Source organism: Thermobia domestica, chromosome 14 (assembly GCF_964235325.1).
Source record: "Thermobia domestica chromosome 14, izTheDome1.hap1.1, whole genome shotgun sequence".
Lineage (NCBI taxonomy): Eukaryota > Metazoa > Arthropoda > Insecta > Zygentoma > Lepismatidae > Thermobia > Thermobia domestica.
In genome coordinates, this window is record NC_137467.1 from 3,712,059 (window position 1) to 3,732,011 (window position 19,953).

A 19,953-nucleotide genomic window follows, 5' to 3' on the forward strand; every position below is an offset into this window, starting at 1 on the left:
TCACTCTGTGTCAGATTTTCAAGTAATTCGCAAATAAAAATGACAAACGTTTTATGTATGTTTTTATTCGATTTGCAAAATGTTATATCACACAGCAATACGCATATTTAACAGATTTAGAATATTTGGAATGTTTTATTAGTGTCCAGCACACTATTGTACTCTACGCACGAAGGAAGATTTAAACTTAATACGAAACAATCAGCATAAACAAACAGGGAACGGATTTCAAAAAAAATATACCTCAAACAACTTAACATAGTATATATTTACTTACTGTTAAATATGGTGAATTTGGCACTATCATAACATAAACAATATACTTTTGAAATCAAAATAAAATTGAGTTTTAAACCATAACTAAATTACGAAACTAATGCCAAACAGCCAAATATCTCATCTACTATCAGATATCGAAATTTGCAGGCAATTTGATGTGTTACATGAGAAGTGTTCGATTTTCGAGACCCTCTGTACTCAAAAATAATTCTGGCCATGTAATAAAGTGCGTAGTCGGCAGCAAAAGTGAATATCACACTACAAATTCTTTCATCAATAACTCTAGAGTAAGTAAGATAATTCGAGTACAGTGTGATGTGTATTGTTAACTCCTGGTGATTATTATAAAAACACATATTTTATCACTTATGATCAACGACGTTAGCTGCTAAATTTAACATAATTGTGGTAAGGTACGGACTCATTACAGGTGTCAAAACGGTGTTTATCTTGAACAGTTTGTCAATCAACGTAAAGCACTGGCAAAAATATGCGATGACGTTGACCCGCTCTTCTGAAAAATTCATATTTGACGCTTACACAATAAAAAATGAGGTGTTAAAACAACACAAAATGACTGTCACCAAAGATATCGCCGCCTTCCGAGCATATCATAAGTAACCAGCAATTTGTTAGTGAGAATTTAAATTGAATTTTATTGTTTACAATGAGCAAAACTTTACGCAGTATATTTGACATTTATGACACGTAACGAATAACGTAGTATGTTTTGCTGTAATCAATGACGAAAATACTTTGTAAGCCTATTAACTTGTTGACAACAGTTACATGAGTAGCAGTTCTGTCATCTGTTGGTCTTATATCCTAGCACATACAGCAAGAAAAGCAGGTAAGAACAACAGATGGCAGAACTGCTACTAATATAACTTGTAAGACAATTTATAGGCTTGCAGTACTAATTCCGTCACAGATTACGGCAAAATATATTACGTTATTCGCTACCGACATAAATGTCAAATATACTGCGTAAAGTTTTGCTCATTGTAAACAATAAAATCCAATTTAAATTCTCACTGACAATTACTGGTTACTTATGATATGCTCGGAAGGTGATGTCTTTGGTGTTAACACACAAGTAACATCCTAAAGTGGTTGTCATTTTCTGTTGTTTTAACACCTCATTTTTTGCTTGTAATAACTTACAATATATTACGTACTTATAATATATACTGTATATACACATATAATCAATGATTTTATACGCATGTTTAGAAGAATATTTTCATAAATTCTGACAAAATACTATATTTTTAACGCGATCTTTTAAAATCAGTAACCGCAAATGAATTTGACAGTGTCTGCTTATATATACGTACATAGAAAATATAAAGCAATGATACATACACACTCATTTACTTTTCCCATTTAATGGAATTAACTACGTGAATGCGTCCAAATCTTTTGCGTTTCTTTTCTTTCAAATATTCTGCAAATCAAAGAGTGGTATTCAAATATTATACAGAATTAAAAACACTTACAAAATTACTATACAACAAATTACTGGTTATAAAATGCAAAAGTAAAATTGTATGGAAGAATACTTGCTTACAATGGAAGAAATGAAATATTAAACAACCAACGTATCTTAACGGGAAAAAAAAAAAAAATACTGAGCATTTAAGAAACGCTTTTTCTACAGTTAATAGCTGATGACTAGAAATACCTGAACCACTAAATCTGTCCATACAACTCAGATTTTTCTTCCCCTCATTAATTCATAGCAGTCCAGTCACTAAATGGCACAGAATTCTTAAACTGCCACTTCAAATGCAACCAGAAGGTCACAGGGTACTAAAATCAATACGGCGATTTTGCTTTTAGGTCCTTTGATAACACGACGCTGTCTACCCTTACAGTCAGATCTCAATCACTCTTCAAACTTGTACCTGCAAATACTCGCACTTTTAACACCATGACACCGCGGGAGAATTCATATTATAGTTTTACTACATCGAACATGCAAAATGAAGATAAATAAGAAGAAAACCAAAGTGATAAAGTGCACAAGAACAAAACAGGAAGGTGCAGACGTATGGCTAGATAGAAGGAAAATCGAAGACGTTAAGACGTTCCTTTATTTAGGAAGACTAATATTCTCGGACGGAAATAGTGAAAAAGACTTAAGTTCAAGAATAATGCAGGCTAAACTGGCATTCAGTAGGGGAAGAAGACCGCTAACATCAAGAAATGTATCGTTGGACGTTCGGAAACAATTTATTAAGACTCTGGTATAGAGCGTAGCGCTTTACAGATCCGAGTCGTGGACATTGAGTAAAGCTTAAATATTCAAGCTGGAAGCGTTACAAATGTGGTGTTGGCGCAATGCTACGCTTATCATGGACCTAAACAAAAAGGAATGAAGACGTACTAAAGGAAGCTAATGAAGGACGATAGATCATGAAGATAATAGGAAAAAGAAGAAACAGCATGCTTGGCCATCTTATTTGGCACTCCGATTGGATTTCCGTGTTAATAGAGGGAAAGGCAGAATGAAAACCAGGAAGAGGAAGACCAAAGATAAAATATTTAGATGCAATTACGAAGAAGAGACCTTATTAAAGTATAAAGCAGCTCTCCCAAGGGAGAGAAAAGTTTTAAAATTTCCATGATGCCCACCAACCTATGGTTCAGGAGAGAAAGAAGACTTTAAGAACTGTACACATGATTTTCAAGTCATTATAAATAATATCAATTAATTATATACTTTTAGTTACAAAAGTTTTATTATGTAGATAGTCTTTCTATAATTACATTACCGATAATTATGTACCCAATGGAAACTGATCATATGTCATACGTAACTAAAAAGCGAATGTATCATCATGTTTCCCTGAAAATAAATGTCGAAGTGTTAATACAGAAAATGACTTTAACCTAGACAACTTTGCTAGACCTGGAACACTTTTGGATGCATTGCAAGTGACTAATTTTATAAAAATTGATCTTATAACTGACACAATTCTGACACAATTACTGACGTTCTGAGCAAACAAAGTAGTATTGTTTATAATTATTTTTCATTTTTTCTTCCCATTACGAATTGAACACCATGAAACAGAGTGAAATCCAATACAACTAAAGAAGAGAAAATTGTAATATAGTATACTTGGCAGATTAACATGTCAATATGTACATAATAATATCACAGTGTTTTACAAATATCTGTACAAACAACAAAACCAAATAGTTTACATTAATGTTTCTCAAACGCTGAGCCGTGATTCGGCATTAGGAAGCGAAAACTATTCAAGAAATTTTCATTATAATTTAATATACTTCATTTGAAACAGACGAATCGCCACTTCACTTTTTTATTTTATTTATTTAAGTTTTACTTTCTGTGTGCATGACTCAATATTGTAATAAAATTCAACACATTATTTTTCTTTCTGTTTATGTATATCGGATACTGACGACACATTAACTCTAGAACAAGTGTGTATACCAGAAGTGGCCAAACCTTTTAATTCATAACCTACCTCGGGCAGGGTTTTCACACATTTGATGAGCACAAATTTCCTGGCTTTTACAGGTTTTCCAGGTCACGATTTACAAATTTCGACACCTATATATACAGGCTGAACTTGAAACATGTACACAAACTCCGGGAGGTGATACATGACAACAAAATAAGACAAAGTCCTTTTGCATGTTGTCAATCCGCGTCGTGTACGAGTGACAAGGGTGTCAACTTTGAATCGAAACTCCAATCGTGACAACTGGAATGGAACAGAAAGATGGGCACGTATACCGGAGGTGATTCGTAACATTAAAAGAAGACAAAAACGTCCTCCTGCATGTTGGCGAATACCGCGTTGTGTACGCTGTGCACATCTTTCTATTCCTTTCCAATTGTCAGGATTCGAGTTAAGATTCCCAGTTGGCACCCCTGTCACTCATACACGACGCGGAATTAGACAACATGCAGAAGGACTTTTTGTCTTCTTTTGATGTCAAGTGTCACCTCCCGGAGTGTGTGCACATCTTTCAGGTTCACTCTGTACAATTTAAAAAGCAACTACATTTTTTCCGTCGAGGGTGTTCCTCGTCTACTATACATGCACATACATAATGTGTGTGTGTGGGTGTGTAGGTAAAGAAAAAAAATGAAATCTTTAAGTTTTACGTCCCACGATTAGGCCGGTTAGGCTAAAGGAGACGGTTGATGAGAGATGAGTGAAATGGTGGAATGAAGAATAGGAAGAAACGGGACAACTCCGAGAAAACCCACGAGCACGATGTTTGTCCACCACAAAGTCCACACGGCGCGAGCTGGGATCGAACCAGGGATCCCAAGCACCGGAGGTGAACGCTCTACCACTGAGCCACCGCGCCCCCTGTAGATAAAGAAGTTTTGCAAAAGAAACTAATTTATTATAGTCAGGTAAAGCAAACTGAGAAATAGGTTCTGCGAAATAAAAAATACGAATTTAAAATTTCCTGACTTTTTCAAAGTTTTTCAATTTTTCATGAAATTCTCTGACTTTTTCAAGACCTTTTCAAGGTTTTCCAAGATTTCCAGGACGGTGAAAACCCTGTCAGGCTATGAAAATGATTTCATGATCCGCAACAGCTCGAGGTACCAAAACTGGTTTAATGAATTTACTTTGTTGTGTATTTAACTTAGCTTTTCATTTCTTAACTTCCATTTTCTTTGATTCACTTTTACGACAGAAGTCTAAGTTCTATTTCTTCTTACGCAGCCTTTCTTTATCATAACAACACCAGCGTTACACAACAAACACAGGCACTTGTAATTTGACATAACAAGAAAGAGAGGATTTTCCCCATTTCTCGTGGAAATTACACTCATATCAGCTTTTATTCGAAATCATTCGATTTTAATTGAAAGTCTGTTAAGAAAAAGCATAATGTTACTTTCTTATAATGGTTTGGCAAGCTCTGTTCTATACAATTCTCAGTCAACTTCTCGAAATAAAAGGCCTATCACGTTTGCCATAAGGAACAGACTGTGTCATATGATCAGGTCAAAAGTCACGTTGCGTGCTAAATCGAGTCTGGAGATTCCAAATCCAGGTGAGAGATATTTCAACCACGTCACCTCCGCGTGGGGCGACCTGGATAATTCGAAGAAGATGCATATACTTTATCATTATTATTGATTCTAGTCAAATAAGTTGACTTTTGACAATACTCTATCCATATTTGATTTTCTTTTTTCTTTTTTTGTAAAACAACACGTCAGAAAAACCAAGTTTTGAGAAAAATGAGAAAATGAAATGAAATCTTTGAGTTTTACGTCCCACGGTTATACCGGTTAGGCTAAAGGAGACGATGATGATGAGTAATGAATGAAATGGTGGAATGAAGAAAGTGGGAGAACCCCGAGGAAACCCACGCACACGGTGTATGTCCACCACAAAGTTCACTTGGCGGGGGCTGGGATCGAACCCGGGAACCCAAGCACCAGAGGTGAACGCTCTACCACTGAGTCACCGCGGCCCCGAGAAAAACTATAGTTTTTCCACACTATAGTTTCTCCAAAAATGTCTATTTATTTATAATATACCAAGTGTAGGCAACAGCTTGACAAATGTAGATATCTCACAAAATGTGTATCTACGCGTAACAAACACAATATTGTTGTTAATTTCGTGTCTGACAAAACCTGACATGTGTCGTTTTACACATACACACACACAAAAAAAAACTTAATTTACCTTATGTGCTATACATTGTTTTTAAGCTCTTCATTGGGTCTTTGCAATAGGCTTTCAATTAGCCATCTCCTTATAGTTTCTGATATGTGGACATCATTTTTATCATCGATTTTTCCACTGACTTGTCCACGTTTCGTGACTTTTTACTATGTTCCATCCACTTTAGGACAATTTGCTTTTGGAATATAGAATCTCCATAGTCTCTTCTACATTTGAGCTGATTTTGAGCCATCTCTCCTAAAGTCTGTTCACATCATTGCAACCGGATAGACTCTTTATTTCTGTAAAATTGCATTAAAATTGAATTGTGTATATAAGCAAGATTTCCGAAACTGGAACTGGGCAATGATTTTGTTAAAAATTGATAATACAAAACATAAATTGTGAATATAAATGAGAACATAATAAATTCAATTGTTGTTTTATGCACGGCAAGTCATAGAATATAGCAATCAACTAAGAAGCTATTGTAGACTATGTATATAAACATTAACATACGTACAAGTTCAAAGTTTATTGTCTAGCCCTGCAAATCTTTAGTTCATGGACTCTGATTTTCACTTTTATACTTTAAAATCATAAAAATTAAAGAATTACGGTATAGCAGATAAGTACGTTTTAACCTCATTTTGGAGTAATGCATAATTATTACGGACACGAGTTCTTCGCACTAAAAATTTGAAACTTTCGCGTTTCGTTTTTCATATTTCGCGTTATGTCGCAGTTTCCAAATAAAGTTTCGCATTTTGTATCTCTTGTGGACAAGATATTCCCTGACATTTTTTTAATTGTTCCTTTTATTCATAGACCAATACAGAAGTAAATCATTAATTGCTTAAAAACAAAATACACTGAATATTTCATTTGACATTGTAAATTTCACTTATAGAAAATTACATTTGTTTAATCAAACTGAATGAAAATCAGAAACTAAACTTACTATGAGTAGGAAAGTTTTGCTGTTTTCTGAAAACACAGGCAGAAGTTACATTTAAGCATTAAACATAAGCATGTTACATGTTTCCACATTTTCCTCCTCCATTGTTATACGTTTGTCACTTATCACCAGTCCACGCCATTGGCTAACTAATTAAAACGGCTCCTCCCCATCCAGCTGCGATGAGGATAGCTAACGCGCAACATATTCTCTATAGCCGTGTCCAAATCACCCAAAATGTACCGTTCACGGCACGTTCTACCGTTCCGTCAGCGGAAAACAGGCGCTTTTAAATTAATGAAAACGTATTTTTAAAATTTCGCATTATTTCGCATACTGTAAGAAATTTCACGCAAAACTGCCAATTTCGCGTCTTATCGCGCAACGGAAACCAATGAAAATACACATAGAATATCATAATGCGTCGAGAAACTAAAAGTTAACGCATTTCATTTTATAGCGGATTGCGAAATACTCGTGCCTCTAAATAATTAGTGCAAGAGTCAGTACGGGAAGTAAGATCAAAAACTATTTTTCCAGGTCGAAAAATTTGCCAATTCACGGTCTCTGAAACGTTGAGAAGCACCCACAACTTTCAATATACACTACAGCATGAAAATATATATATTTATACACTATATATATATATATATATATATATATATATATATATATATATATATATATATATATATATATATATATATAAATTCGTTTTGATCTAAGATGACTTAAAAATGTTTTACTATGTTTCAAATAACCCTTATTTTTCGTTTCTTCTTAATATAATGCACAAATACATAAGCGCAATTAGTCTTAACATGTCCTTTTGTTAACTTAATAACGACCTTATTTAACTAATTTTATGATGTAAAAAATATTAATAATAGCAAATATATATTAATGTTTATTCGCTCATCTGGAGAAGAGAATTGACAGTAGCCTCTTTATTCCCTCGGTTTGCTTCATACACAGATTTCACCACTTCCTTATCCATATTCGGGAACATATCTTCAATCTGAAATAATAATATAAGTATACATAACATAAATTAGTATAATTATTTGCACTAGTTTGGGATCTATTAATGACTGACAGGAAGAAAAAAGAACAAAATTTGACCAAAACATTAACTATATATTAGTAGTAACTTATGATGTAGTTTCGGCCATTTAACACTGACTTCAACGCACACACAAACTATTTCTATCTGTAACTAAGAATACATACGAGGATTGTCCAAAAAGTGCCAGACATTTTGGCCTATCGCGGCAGTGGGCCAGGCTAGGGTCGCCATCTTGGTGTGAGAACGTTGCCACATTCAGTACGCATCCAGTTGTGGTAGCATGAGGACTGTGATGCTCCTACAAGGTGTCTACTAAAATTCCAAAATGAGATTTCGTGACTTTTTCGTGACATTTCCTTTCCAAAACCATAAAATTTAGTAACATTCTCAAGAGCAAATTTGGGTGCGAATTGGGCCAAAGTTTCATGCATGCGATAGAAGCGTGATTTGCTTGCGATTTGGTAGCGTCTAAAGCCCACGATAGACATTTTTGGTGGTGAATTTTGACATTTTATAGAACAAAATGTTCCAGTCTATACTTTTATTTGTACAGATATAAAACAAATCGTGACCTAAAAGCTAAATTTTGTGATTTTTTCTTGACTTGGTTTGCTCATTCTGTTACTTTTATTTCAAAACGTCTGTTACTTTTCGGACAGCCCTCGTAACAAAATCTAACCAAAATAGTAACTTACGCTATAGTTTCGGCAGTTTGTCATTTTCTTCATCAGACACATCATCACGGTACATTCTACGAATACATCTCAAATGAGAGGAGACCACACCTTCCTTTCAACTGTTACCCTTTTAAGAGTCCCTATCACTGCGAAATTAAAATACCGCTAATTTTACAGTAATTATGTGATATCTTTAAATACATAAAAGAGAATCGAAAAGTGGATCAAGACCTCCCTAGACGATGTTATTTTGCATGAGGTACCGTTATCATGAATCACCTAGTAGCTTTCCGTTTGCAGTTATTTAGAAACGCGAAAATAAATGCCGATTTTGTAAATGGCAGGAAATCGAAAGCAGATAAATGAGTCGTAATAACGGTATCTCACGCAAAATAATATTGTCAAGGGAGATCTTGTTCTACTTTTCGATTATCTTTTATCTATTTGAAGATATCACATAATTACTGTAAAATTAGCGGTATTTTAATTTCGCAGTGATAAGGCCTCTTAATTTCCACAAACCTTACTTTTAATTATATGCACCAATTTTCAAATAACCTTCATCTCCCTACGATTCAAGACAACTGGGCATAACTTTTTTTTTCTTTCTTTCTTCCAACCACAGGCCTTCCAGCATGACATTGAAAAAATATAGGACAGTTTGGTTTATAAAATAGGACAGTTTGCTTTATGCAATAGAATATTATGCTCTGAAGCACAGAAAAAAATATAAATGTATCTTAACAAAAGGCCATCCTTCATCCCAATGGGCGACTGGAAACAAGATTTAAATAAATACAGAATAAGAAAAAGAAATAGTTAACTGTTATTTATAGGAATGTTATGGCATTTAACACTTTTTACATGTGGTTATTCATACATAATTTTGAATAATACGTAAATTCAATTAATACACGCAAAAATATAAAATATTTGTTTTTTGATATCTTTCTAACGAGAAAAGAAGACTGGTAACATTTCTCTGTAATGAAATATTTGAATCTATTTATTTATTTATTTATTTATTTAACAATCACCAGATACAGCTCAGAGGCCATTTTACACTGGATATCTAACAACAACAACAATGGAAAGGATTTTGCGAAGGTATCGGCCAGGGCCCGTTTAATAGGTACCATCCCGGCATTTGCCTGGTAGGACTGAGGAAAACCCTGGAAAACCCCAGTCAGGATGGTCGGCAGCGGGGATCGAACCCGCGACCTCCCGAATGCGAAGCCAACGCTCTACCACTTCAGCTACTTCGCTCGGTAAAATTAAACATCTAATCTAATTAAACATTAAATTATTTGATCAACGTATTTCCTTCTGAAATAAAGAATGCAACAGCATTTCACTCATTATAGCTCTGCACATTTTATATACACTTCTTTCCGGTTCATAAATAATTTCCAGGATTTTCACCATTCTTCTGCTTTCCACGACTTTTCCAGGGCGTTTCCACGACACACTTTTATTTCCAGGTTTTCCAAGACGTGTTGGAACCTTGCATATTATTATGTACAACAATATTGGAAGTCGTTAGGATATGTTGGTGAATACCAACACAGCTCAATGCCTAGCCAATACTGCTGCATACACTACTGAAAGAAAATGCTGCTAACACAGCTTGCGTTATAAGAAACTGGAGCATGATAAGGTTCCTCACCCAAGCTTCACTGGGGAAAAATAAGCACATAAGGAACAAAGAGAAAAGGAGTGGACATGGAGAGGATAGAGAAAACTAAATTAAAATTACACACACACACACACACACACATATATATATATATAGACGATTAGTGACTAGACCCCCCTCAAACCCTCAAAAAAAAAAAAAAAAAAAAAATGCTAAGACACATTTAACATATTGCTAATAGCTAGCAATTTAATCATCACTAGAACTGCCCTTGGCTTGTACTTTTAATAATTCAATCACTGAAAAGTATAGGAAATAATGGACAAGGTTAAAATATAGGACATATATAGACAAATTTCCAAAATATAGGAAAAAGTAGAACAAGACAGCTGGGAGCCCTGCATCCAACACTCAGTTTACGATTTACAACTACAGGGTGTCTACTAAAATTCCAAAATGAAATTTCGTGACTTTTTCGTGACCTTTTCTTCACCAAATCATAAAATTTCTTAACATTTTCAAGAGCAAATTTGGGTGCGAATTAGGCAGACTTTCCATCCATGCGATAGAAACGTACTTTGCTTGCGATTTTGTAGCATCTAAAGCTGACCATAGACATTTTTGGTGGTGAATTTTGACGTTTTATAGAACGAAATTTTCAAATATGTACTTACATTTGTACATTTTAAAAAATCGTGACCCAAAAGCTAAATTTCGTGACTTTTTCGTGACTTTCATAACCGTTTTCTAATTTCGTGACTTTTTCGTGACATTCGTGACCGATAGACACCCTGAACTAAAACATACTCTTGTTTAGGTCTAACACTTCTAAATCCAATACCTGTTTAATCGTATACTAAGTACAAACAATGTGGCATCACTGTTCTTGACAAAAGAAAGATGCTATCTATCTAAAATCAACGGAAATCTACAGCATATTTATGAATACGATATTTATAAGAGTGATGTACAGAGATGGAACAAGCTTAATAAAGAAGCTAGCCATGAGGAAAATCCCGGTACTGGGAAACCATGAACTGGAACCATTGACACAAATCATTAACGGCAAACAGACAGAGACAACTGACACTACGTGTATGAGAATTTTGCTCAAGTACGCTGTAATTACAATGCGAAAAAAAAAAAAATCGTGGAAGACTTTATCGTAAAGAGGGAGCAAATCGAGTTCTTCGCCAGGTAATGATCAATATGAAGAGGAAAACGGTGGCCACTCGCTCTGATCTGTTAAAAGCATTTGAAGTTAAAATTAATTCATTCCATTTTGTAATGGGGGTCGAAAAACGAAGGCGTGCCTTATGATCCAGAATCAGGCAAAGAAATAGCGTCACATATCCTCACGAATGCAAGAGAAGTTTAACAACCAGCGATAATAATAGCTAGTAAAACTACACACCTGAATGTTTCTAAACAAAATTCGAGAGTTGAAAAAATGAAATGAAATGAAATCTTTGAGTTTTACGCCCCATGGTTATGCCGGTTAGGCTAAAGGAGACTGTGATAATGAGTAATGAATGAAATGGTCGAATGAAGAAAGTGGAAGGAAACGGGAGAACCCCGAGAAAACCCACGCACTCAGTGTTTGTCCATCACAAAGTTCACTTGGCGGGGGCTGGGATGGCGGGGGCTGGGATCGAACCCAGGACCCCAAGCACCAATTCGAGGGTTGAGTTCAACGATGGAGCAAATGTCATATGTAACACAGTCTATACTGAATACTACCATCATGTAGACGAAGAGCCGTTCCAACACGTGGAATTAAAGAATGGCGTTGCAATTGAGTTGATTTTGAGTTTAACGTCCCTTTCAGCAGTGAGGCTATGAGACGTGCACCTACTGATTAACGTGGAATCCGAACCACATGAGCTCCCGCCGGGAATCGAATCCGGCTACCCCACGCCAAAGGCGCGTACGCTAATGGACGAAGCGTTACAATTGTCTCGGATAAGAATATGAAGGAGAAACTGGGTGGATGTGAAGAGAGTAAGCTACAAAATTTGGACGATCTGTATCAGTTAATGAAAAGATAGACGACCGTTCCATTAATTTCAGTACGGCTCTCGTACACTTTTGGACAGAAGGCACGGTAGCTCAGTGCTAGACCGCTTACTTCTGGTGCGTAGGGCCTTGGTTCGATCTCCGGCCAAGTAAGTTTGTGGAGGACAACATTGTGCCCGTAGGTTTTCTCAGGTAGTCCCGTTTCCTCCCACTTTATCATTCCACCAATTCTTCCATCATCATTCACCTGTTTGAATCATCCGTCTCTCTTTGCTTAAAGGATACAATCGTGGGATGCTATAAAAAATTTGGACAAAAGGGACCAAAGTAAAAAAAGAAAAAAATCTTACGTTTTACGTCCCACGGTTATGACGGTTAGGTTAAAGGAGACGGTGATGATGAGAAATGAATGAAATGGTGGAAGAAAGTGGGAGGAAACCGGAGAACCCCGAGGAAACCACGGTGTTTGTCCACCACAAAGTTCACTTGGCGGGAACAGGGTTTGAACCCGGGACCCCATGCACCAGAGGTGAACGCTCTACCACTGAGCCACCGCGGCCCCCATACTAATTTAAATATTGCTCTATTGAACACAACTGTTAAATGATGATGTACTACACAAAACTATGAAATGGTGTACTGAATACCCTGTGAAATATTGTACTGGAAGTAACTATGAAATGGTAATATATTAAATAAAATTGTCAAATGATGTATTCAACAGAACTGTGAAATAAAGTTGGTTTGAAAACAATTCTGAAATGATGTATTGAATACAATGCAGTACGCCAAAAAGATTGTGCATTGGTGAACCAAAAGCGCCCTCTGGTGAAACAGGATAACGCAACACCACACTCTGCTCGAAAAACGTAACAAACAATGCAAGAATTTAATGGCATCGAACTGATGCCCCACCCGGGATATAATTGTGACATTGCCCCTGCATTTTACTAATTGCTTGGGTCCATGGCGCACTTTCTGAAATTGCGATGCTTCACATGAACCAGCTGCAGATGGAAATAGCAGTGATTGACTTCTTTGCCTCTAAGGAGAAGACGTGGTATCGAGGAACTGGCAGGAAGGTGGCAACAGACAATCCAACACGAGGGGCTGTATTTTGAATGTTAACCCTCTTTCATGTACTATGCATGTACTATGTATGTTGTGTATCAGCATATTGAAGAACTTACGACTCAGCTTTGTAAATTGATAATCGAGTCCTAACGTAATATTTATCTGTTCCCAAGAGTGTATGTTAGACTGTTCCATATTACCGACGCATATTCGAATTTTGAACTTACCAGCAGTGTATATAAAAGTATGTGACAAAAGGCAGGCCATTGATTAGAAGGGTATTCAATTATTTTCTTTGATTCATATTGTATGTTCTGCGTATGTTCATTATACCGTAAGGATCTATCAATGTTATATCTAAATCTGTCACTGTCTTAACTGTTTATAATTTAGTGTCTTTTATTTCATATTGATTGATACAGTATTAGGATCTATTAGTGTAAAACATGCACTTAGTTTTTAAGCAATTGATATTCATACCATTATCTTTACAGAATGTAGTCATTCTACTAAAGCCTTCTTATAGAATAATATTGTGTTCTATAGTGTTTACTATTCTATTGAGGAAAATTATTATTATTATTAATAATAATAACAATAATAATAATAATAATAATGAAGAAGAAGAAGAAGAAGAAGAAGAAGAAGAAGAAGAAGAAGAAGAAGAAGAAGAAGAAGAAGAAGAAGAAGAAGAAGAAGAAGAAGAAGAAGAAGAAGAAGAAGATGATGATGATGATGATGATGATGATGATGATGATGATGATGATGATGATGATGATGATGATGATGATGATGATGATGATGATGATGATGATGATGATGATGATGATGATGATGATGATGATGATGATGATGATGATGATGATGATGATGATGATGATGATGATGATGATGATGATGATGATGATGATGATGATGATGATGATGATGATGATGATGATGATGATGATGATGATGATGATGATGATGATGATGATGATGATGATGATGATGATGATGATGATGATGATGATGATGATGATGATGATGATGATGATGATGATGATGATGATGATGATGATGATGATGATGATGATGATGATGATGATGATGATGATGATGATGATGATGATGATGATGATGATGATGATGATGATGATGATGATGATGATGATGATGATGATGATGATGATGATGATGATGATGATGATAATAATAATAATAATAATAATAATAATAATAATAATAATAATAATAATAATAATAATAATAAAACAAACTAAAATTACATAGTAGCTGTTAGACAATCAATTCTCTCACCTGCTTAAGCTCTTGTTCGGAGAGCTGGGGCGGCTGCTGCTGTTGAGGTGGAGCCGTATACACAGGAACGGCTGAATACGGATGCATCCCAAACATCGTGGTACCAGTCGATGGGACCATAACAATAGGTGAAACAGCTGGCGGGTAAACCGTATACGGTGCTGTTAACGCAGTCTAATAAGAAGAAACGAAAAAGATTAGAGAAATATGAAAATCCAGATTTTTAAGCTTTAACTTATTTATGAGCAGTTTTACCTTGTATCATGAATTTTTGTAATTCGCTCACACGGTTTCAGTAGTCTGAGACACTTTCTTCGGTGTTACAACTTTGGGATGTCACTGAAGATGATGTCAGAGAAAACTCAAAAAGTCACTGGAGAAGGTGTCAGACAGCGTTGCGAGACTCACAGGTCGGAATTATTCCAAAACCTGATCGAAATTATGCTAGATTTGGTCGAATTATGCTAGATCCTCATATTTACTAATTCAGGAGTTTTAAAAGAAAAAAAAAAACGAAGTTGAGATATGATAACGTAACTTAAAATACGCAGAGCGCAAAAATGCGTGGATAGAACTCAATTCTTCACGCACCAAAGCTTTAACTCAACTAAACTAGTGCAGTCATTGCCACACTCAATGGCATATATATCGTATAGTAAATGAATGCAAAGTGTTTGTTTACATATTTTGAAGGAAAATTACCTCGCAGCGTAAGCGGAGTTGGGAATTGTCTGGTGGGGGGAAGATTTTTGGTTGGTCTAGGACCTTTTATTTCAGGAATAAAGATGGTCATGAAGTCAGAAATAAAGATGGTGAGGTTGTCAAAAAGTTCGGAGGAGAATGGCCCCATAGCTCCTCCCATGCCTCGCAGTAAAACCTGAGTGGAGAAAGAAAGAAAGAAAAAAAAAAAAGAGGCCGAAGCCGTTTCTAACTTACTTCGGAAAATGAGACTGCCTGTATGATTTATCGACTGTATGAGTCAATGGGAGAGGATACATTTCTGTCGTTCTTTTTCTTCCCACGACCAACTTCTTTCTCATCCCCAGGTTTTGTGGCTTTTTGATAAACTTGCTGAAATTATGCTAGATCTAGCATCATTATGTAGATCTGGCAACGCTGGTGTCAGAACACTGAAACTGCCACTGAAGAAAGTGTCAGCGAACACTGAAACAGTATGAATGATTTACAAAAATTCGTGACACAAGGTGAGACCTTGTTTATATTTGAGTTATGTATCATACAATGTTCGTCAAAATTATTTAACTGTTTATTTATCTTCCCTTCAATGGTGGCTCTTCAGGGAAGTCCAATCAATAAGAATTGAAATTTTATCCCTACATGCTAAGGAAAAGAAGCCTCAAACAGCCTACATACAATAATTATTACTGTGATGTAAATGTACAATTTTGCATTTGAAAAGAAAAATATCTAAGCTCGTTTCCTAGAAAGCCAGAAAACAGAAAGTAATAAACAAGAGTGAAAGTTTCAAAATAATATACGTAAATATGAAAACAAACAGGTGAAAACCACAAATCGAGATATACGAGGGTGAGAGGAAAGTAATGAGACTGGCAACACTGCGCGCGATCTGTCAATGTTGTGTGTACCGGCCTGTGCTAGACCGGTTTGTTTATCCCTTCCACTTCCACAACTCCGTACACCTAACACATTATTTCTGATAGCACCATCAGTGAAGTTGTGTTTTGGTTGTGTGTTACACAAATGGAGCATCGGAAATTTAGAGCAACGTTGTGCAATAAAGTTTTGTGTTAAAATTGGTGAATCCACGAGTGTGACTTTTGAAAAGTTGAAACAGGCCTATGGGGAACATTGCTTATCAAGAGCACAAGTTTCTGCTGGCACAGATCATTTTTGGAAAGCCAAGAACATGTTGAAGATGAACCTCGCTCAGGGAGACCTTCAACTTCAAAAACTGACGAAAACGTTGAACGTGTGAGGGCTCTTGTGAGAACAGACCATCGTTTAACAATAAGGATGATGAGTGAAAAGTTAAATTTAAACACTTTCACTGTACATCAAATTTTGACAAATGATTTGAACATGCGAAAGATATATGCCAAAATGGTGCCGAAAAACCCTCACAACTGAACAGAAAGACAATCGGAAAAACGTGTGCGTTGATCTTCTTGAGAGGATTGCCAATGACCAAGAATTCTTCAATTGTGTGATCACAGGTGATGAATCCTGGATATTTGAATACGATCCTGAAACAAAGTGGCACACTCCGTCATCTCCTCGGCCGAAGAAATGTCGAATGAGCAAATTAAAGATCAAGACCATGTTGATTTGTTTCTTTGACAGTAAGGGTATCGTGCACAAAGAATTTGTTTCACCAGGACAAACTGTCAACCAAGTGTTTTATAAAAGTGTCCTTGAAAGACTCAGGAAAAGTGATTCGTGTGAAACCAAAAATTGGAGACAAGTGATGATCCATCATGACAATGCCCCGTGTCACACAGCCATTTTCATCAATTAATTTTTGACCTCAAAACGCATTACTGTTGTTCCTCAAACCCCCCTATTCACCTGATTTGAGTCCTTGTGACTTTTTGATTTTCCCAAAATTGAAACATGTCCTAAAAGTACGTCATTTTGGAATTCTGTAGAACATTCAAAAAACTGTGACCAAACAGTTAAAAGCCATACCAGTTGACGACATCCAGTGCTGCTACCAAGAATGGGAACAACGACTCCGCCGGTGTATAGCTGCCCAAGGGAACTACTTTGAAGGGGATAACATTGTGGTTTGAAAAACATAAAAACTTTAGTTAGTACAAAATCAGTCTCATTACTTTTCAAACACACCTCGTACATAAACCGTCTCTGACATAAACAAATGGTCATTTGGTCTTATCTCATCTGGCGATAGTCTGTAGTACGTCGTAAGAATCTAAAGGCTGGAAAAGAGCAAGATGGCATTCTGTTATCAGGGATCAGCAACTTTAATTCTGTAAATTATACTTCTGTCTAATATTATTATCTTGAAACTTAAAACAAGAAATCTGAGATACGGAGGTCTTCCATTGACAGCACCATTCTCTTCATTTAATCTCAAATTTCAAAAATTTCATTTTTGTTAAAATTTGCATTTCATACTACAAAATCTTTTTAAGTTTTACGTCCTACAGTTTTGCCGGCTAGGCTAGAGGAGACGGTAATGAAGAGAAATGAAGCAAATGGTGTAATGAAGAAAGTGGGAGGAAACGGGAGAACCCTGAGAAAATCCACGCACACGGTGTTTTCCACCATAAAGTTCACTTGGCGCGAGCCGAGATCGAGCCAAGGACCTCACGCACCAGAGGTGAACGCTCTACCACTGAGCCACCGCGACCCTATTTCATACAATTGTCGAGCTCAGTTTCAAAACGTGTCTTGTCCAAAAGTTTGAAATTCAAGATAATGACGGTTTATTAAACTTTAATGGTTTCTCTATCAATTTCTGCACGAATTTTGTTCCAAATCAATCTAGAAAACTGTAAAAATTATCTTATAAATATGGACTTGGTTTCAAAATGTCTCTAGTTTACAACAACATGGCGGACATTTGCGAGAGCAAAATAATTTCAAAACAAAATGTCCCTTTTCACAATGATCTTTCATCAAGGTTTCAACTATTTTGTTTCATACGTCTCTTTTCCCCTAAATTTAACTGAGTGTAAACAGGGTTTTAAATAGCATTAATTTTTTGTTTTGTAAATTAGTGATGCTTTCTATTCGTCGATACAAACAAATTTTGCGGGATTTCCCTGAATTACGAGCCAAAATACCTCATTTTTCAACGATAGGTTTTCTTTCTGTTGTAGTGTTTTAGGACGGTTCTTAGCTTCTGTTTGTTCGGTTGTGAGTAAAATGCACTCTATTTTCCAGAAAGAAACATTCCGACGTGGTTTCTTAGTTACAGAACGTATCGAAGAAGGCCAGCCGCAATATTGTTTCCTGCAGATCTGAGAAAGGAAGAAAGAGTCAACCTTGCAATGTGGCAACGAAACATGGCAAAGAGAGTCGTCTAGAGTTTTACCTCGGCTACCTAATTTTAACAATGTGGGAAGGACTTTTAAAGTAAAGAACTTTCTCTACAAGATGTGCGCAAGCGTTATTATGAGGAGAAAAGCAAAGTAATCCAAAACAATTTCATACTGAAACATACTATATACAAATCACCTAAACGGAAGCAAGCAAGGAATGAACTAAAGCAAACTGGATTCAATATTTTGTTCCCAAATCAGAAGGAGGTAGGAAATCACTTTTACAGGTTTGAAAGAAAACATTTTGTAATACACTGGGTGTGTGTGAGAAAAGGGCTCAGCGTGTTTGTAAATGTTATTTTAGCACTAACACTATAGCAGTGGAAAACAGAGGAGGAGATAGCAAGTCTCTCCTTTTAGAAGCTAAAAGGAATGCAGTTAAACCTTTTATCGAGAAGCTTACGCCCGTTGAGAAACATTATTACAGGGCAGCTAGCGTTACCAAGCAATATCTTCCTAGCTACCTTAGTCTAACCAAACTTCATGCAATGTGTAACAATACAAAGATCTCACAGTGCCCTACTTACACTTCTACCTGTTTTCTACCTGTTTGGAAGCCCGGCTGTACACAAGTGTTCAAAGTGTATTCAATTTGAACTGAAGCTTCAAGCAAACGACACTTCAGTTGAAACAGGATTTCAAACTTATAAAACTAAAAATCAGACATTTTATGCATTGCTTAAATCCCAGAAGAATCCGGAAATTACCTTTTCGTTCGATTGTCAGAAAAATTAAAAATGAAATCTTTAAGTTTTACGTCCCACGGTTATGCCGGTTAGGCTAAAGGAGACGGTGATAATGAGAAATGAGTGAACTGGTGGAATGAAGAAAGTGGGAGGAAACGGGAGAACCCCGAGAAAACCCACGAGCACGGTGTTTGTCCACCACAAAGTCCACACGGCGCGAGCTGGGATCGAACCAAGGACCCCAAGCACCGGAGGTGAACGCTCTACCACTGAGTCACCGCGCCCCCCTTCAGAAAAACTAAGTTCTTCCACAGATCCCGGATCAAACCGCAACCGCCGCATATTACAGCCGGCAATTTTATATGTTAATTTTACTATCTGTGAAGGGACATGAAAGGAGAAGCAGCCTAAAGATGAACTTTTTACCTGCTATTGGAGTGACGCAGATGGTGCGAAAGGATCTTCTTAAACTGCATCAGCAGAATTCCATTGCCTTCAAAATATCTCGTTTGAAAACACCTATACAGTTCGCTTA

General features: G+C 36.3%; 1 protein-coding gene across 1 annotated transcript in view; it reads right to left on the reverse strand.

Annotated features, from left to right (window-relative positions):
• Positions 1 to 49: 49 nt before the first annotated feature.
• Positions 50 to 19,953, reverse strand: part of LOC145669480 (toll-interacting protein-like) — a 35,444-nt gene continuing 15,540 nt past the window's right edge. Inside the window, exons 5-6 of the mRNA XM_081737655.1 lie at positions 14,687 to 14,860; positions 50 to 7,936 (exon numbers count right to left, since the gene is read on the reverse strand). Of these exons, the coding sequence (XP_081593781.1) occupies positions 7,826 to 7,936; positions 14,687 to 14,860 (285 nt within the window). The 3' untranslated portion in view covers positions 50 to 7,825. The remainder of the gene's footprint in view (positions 7,937 to 14,686; positions 14,861 to 19,953) is intronic.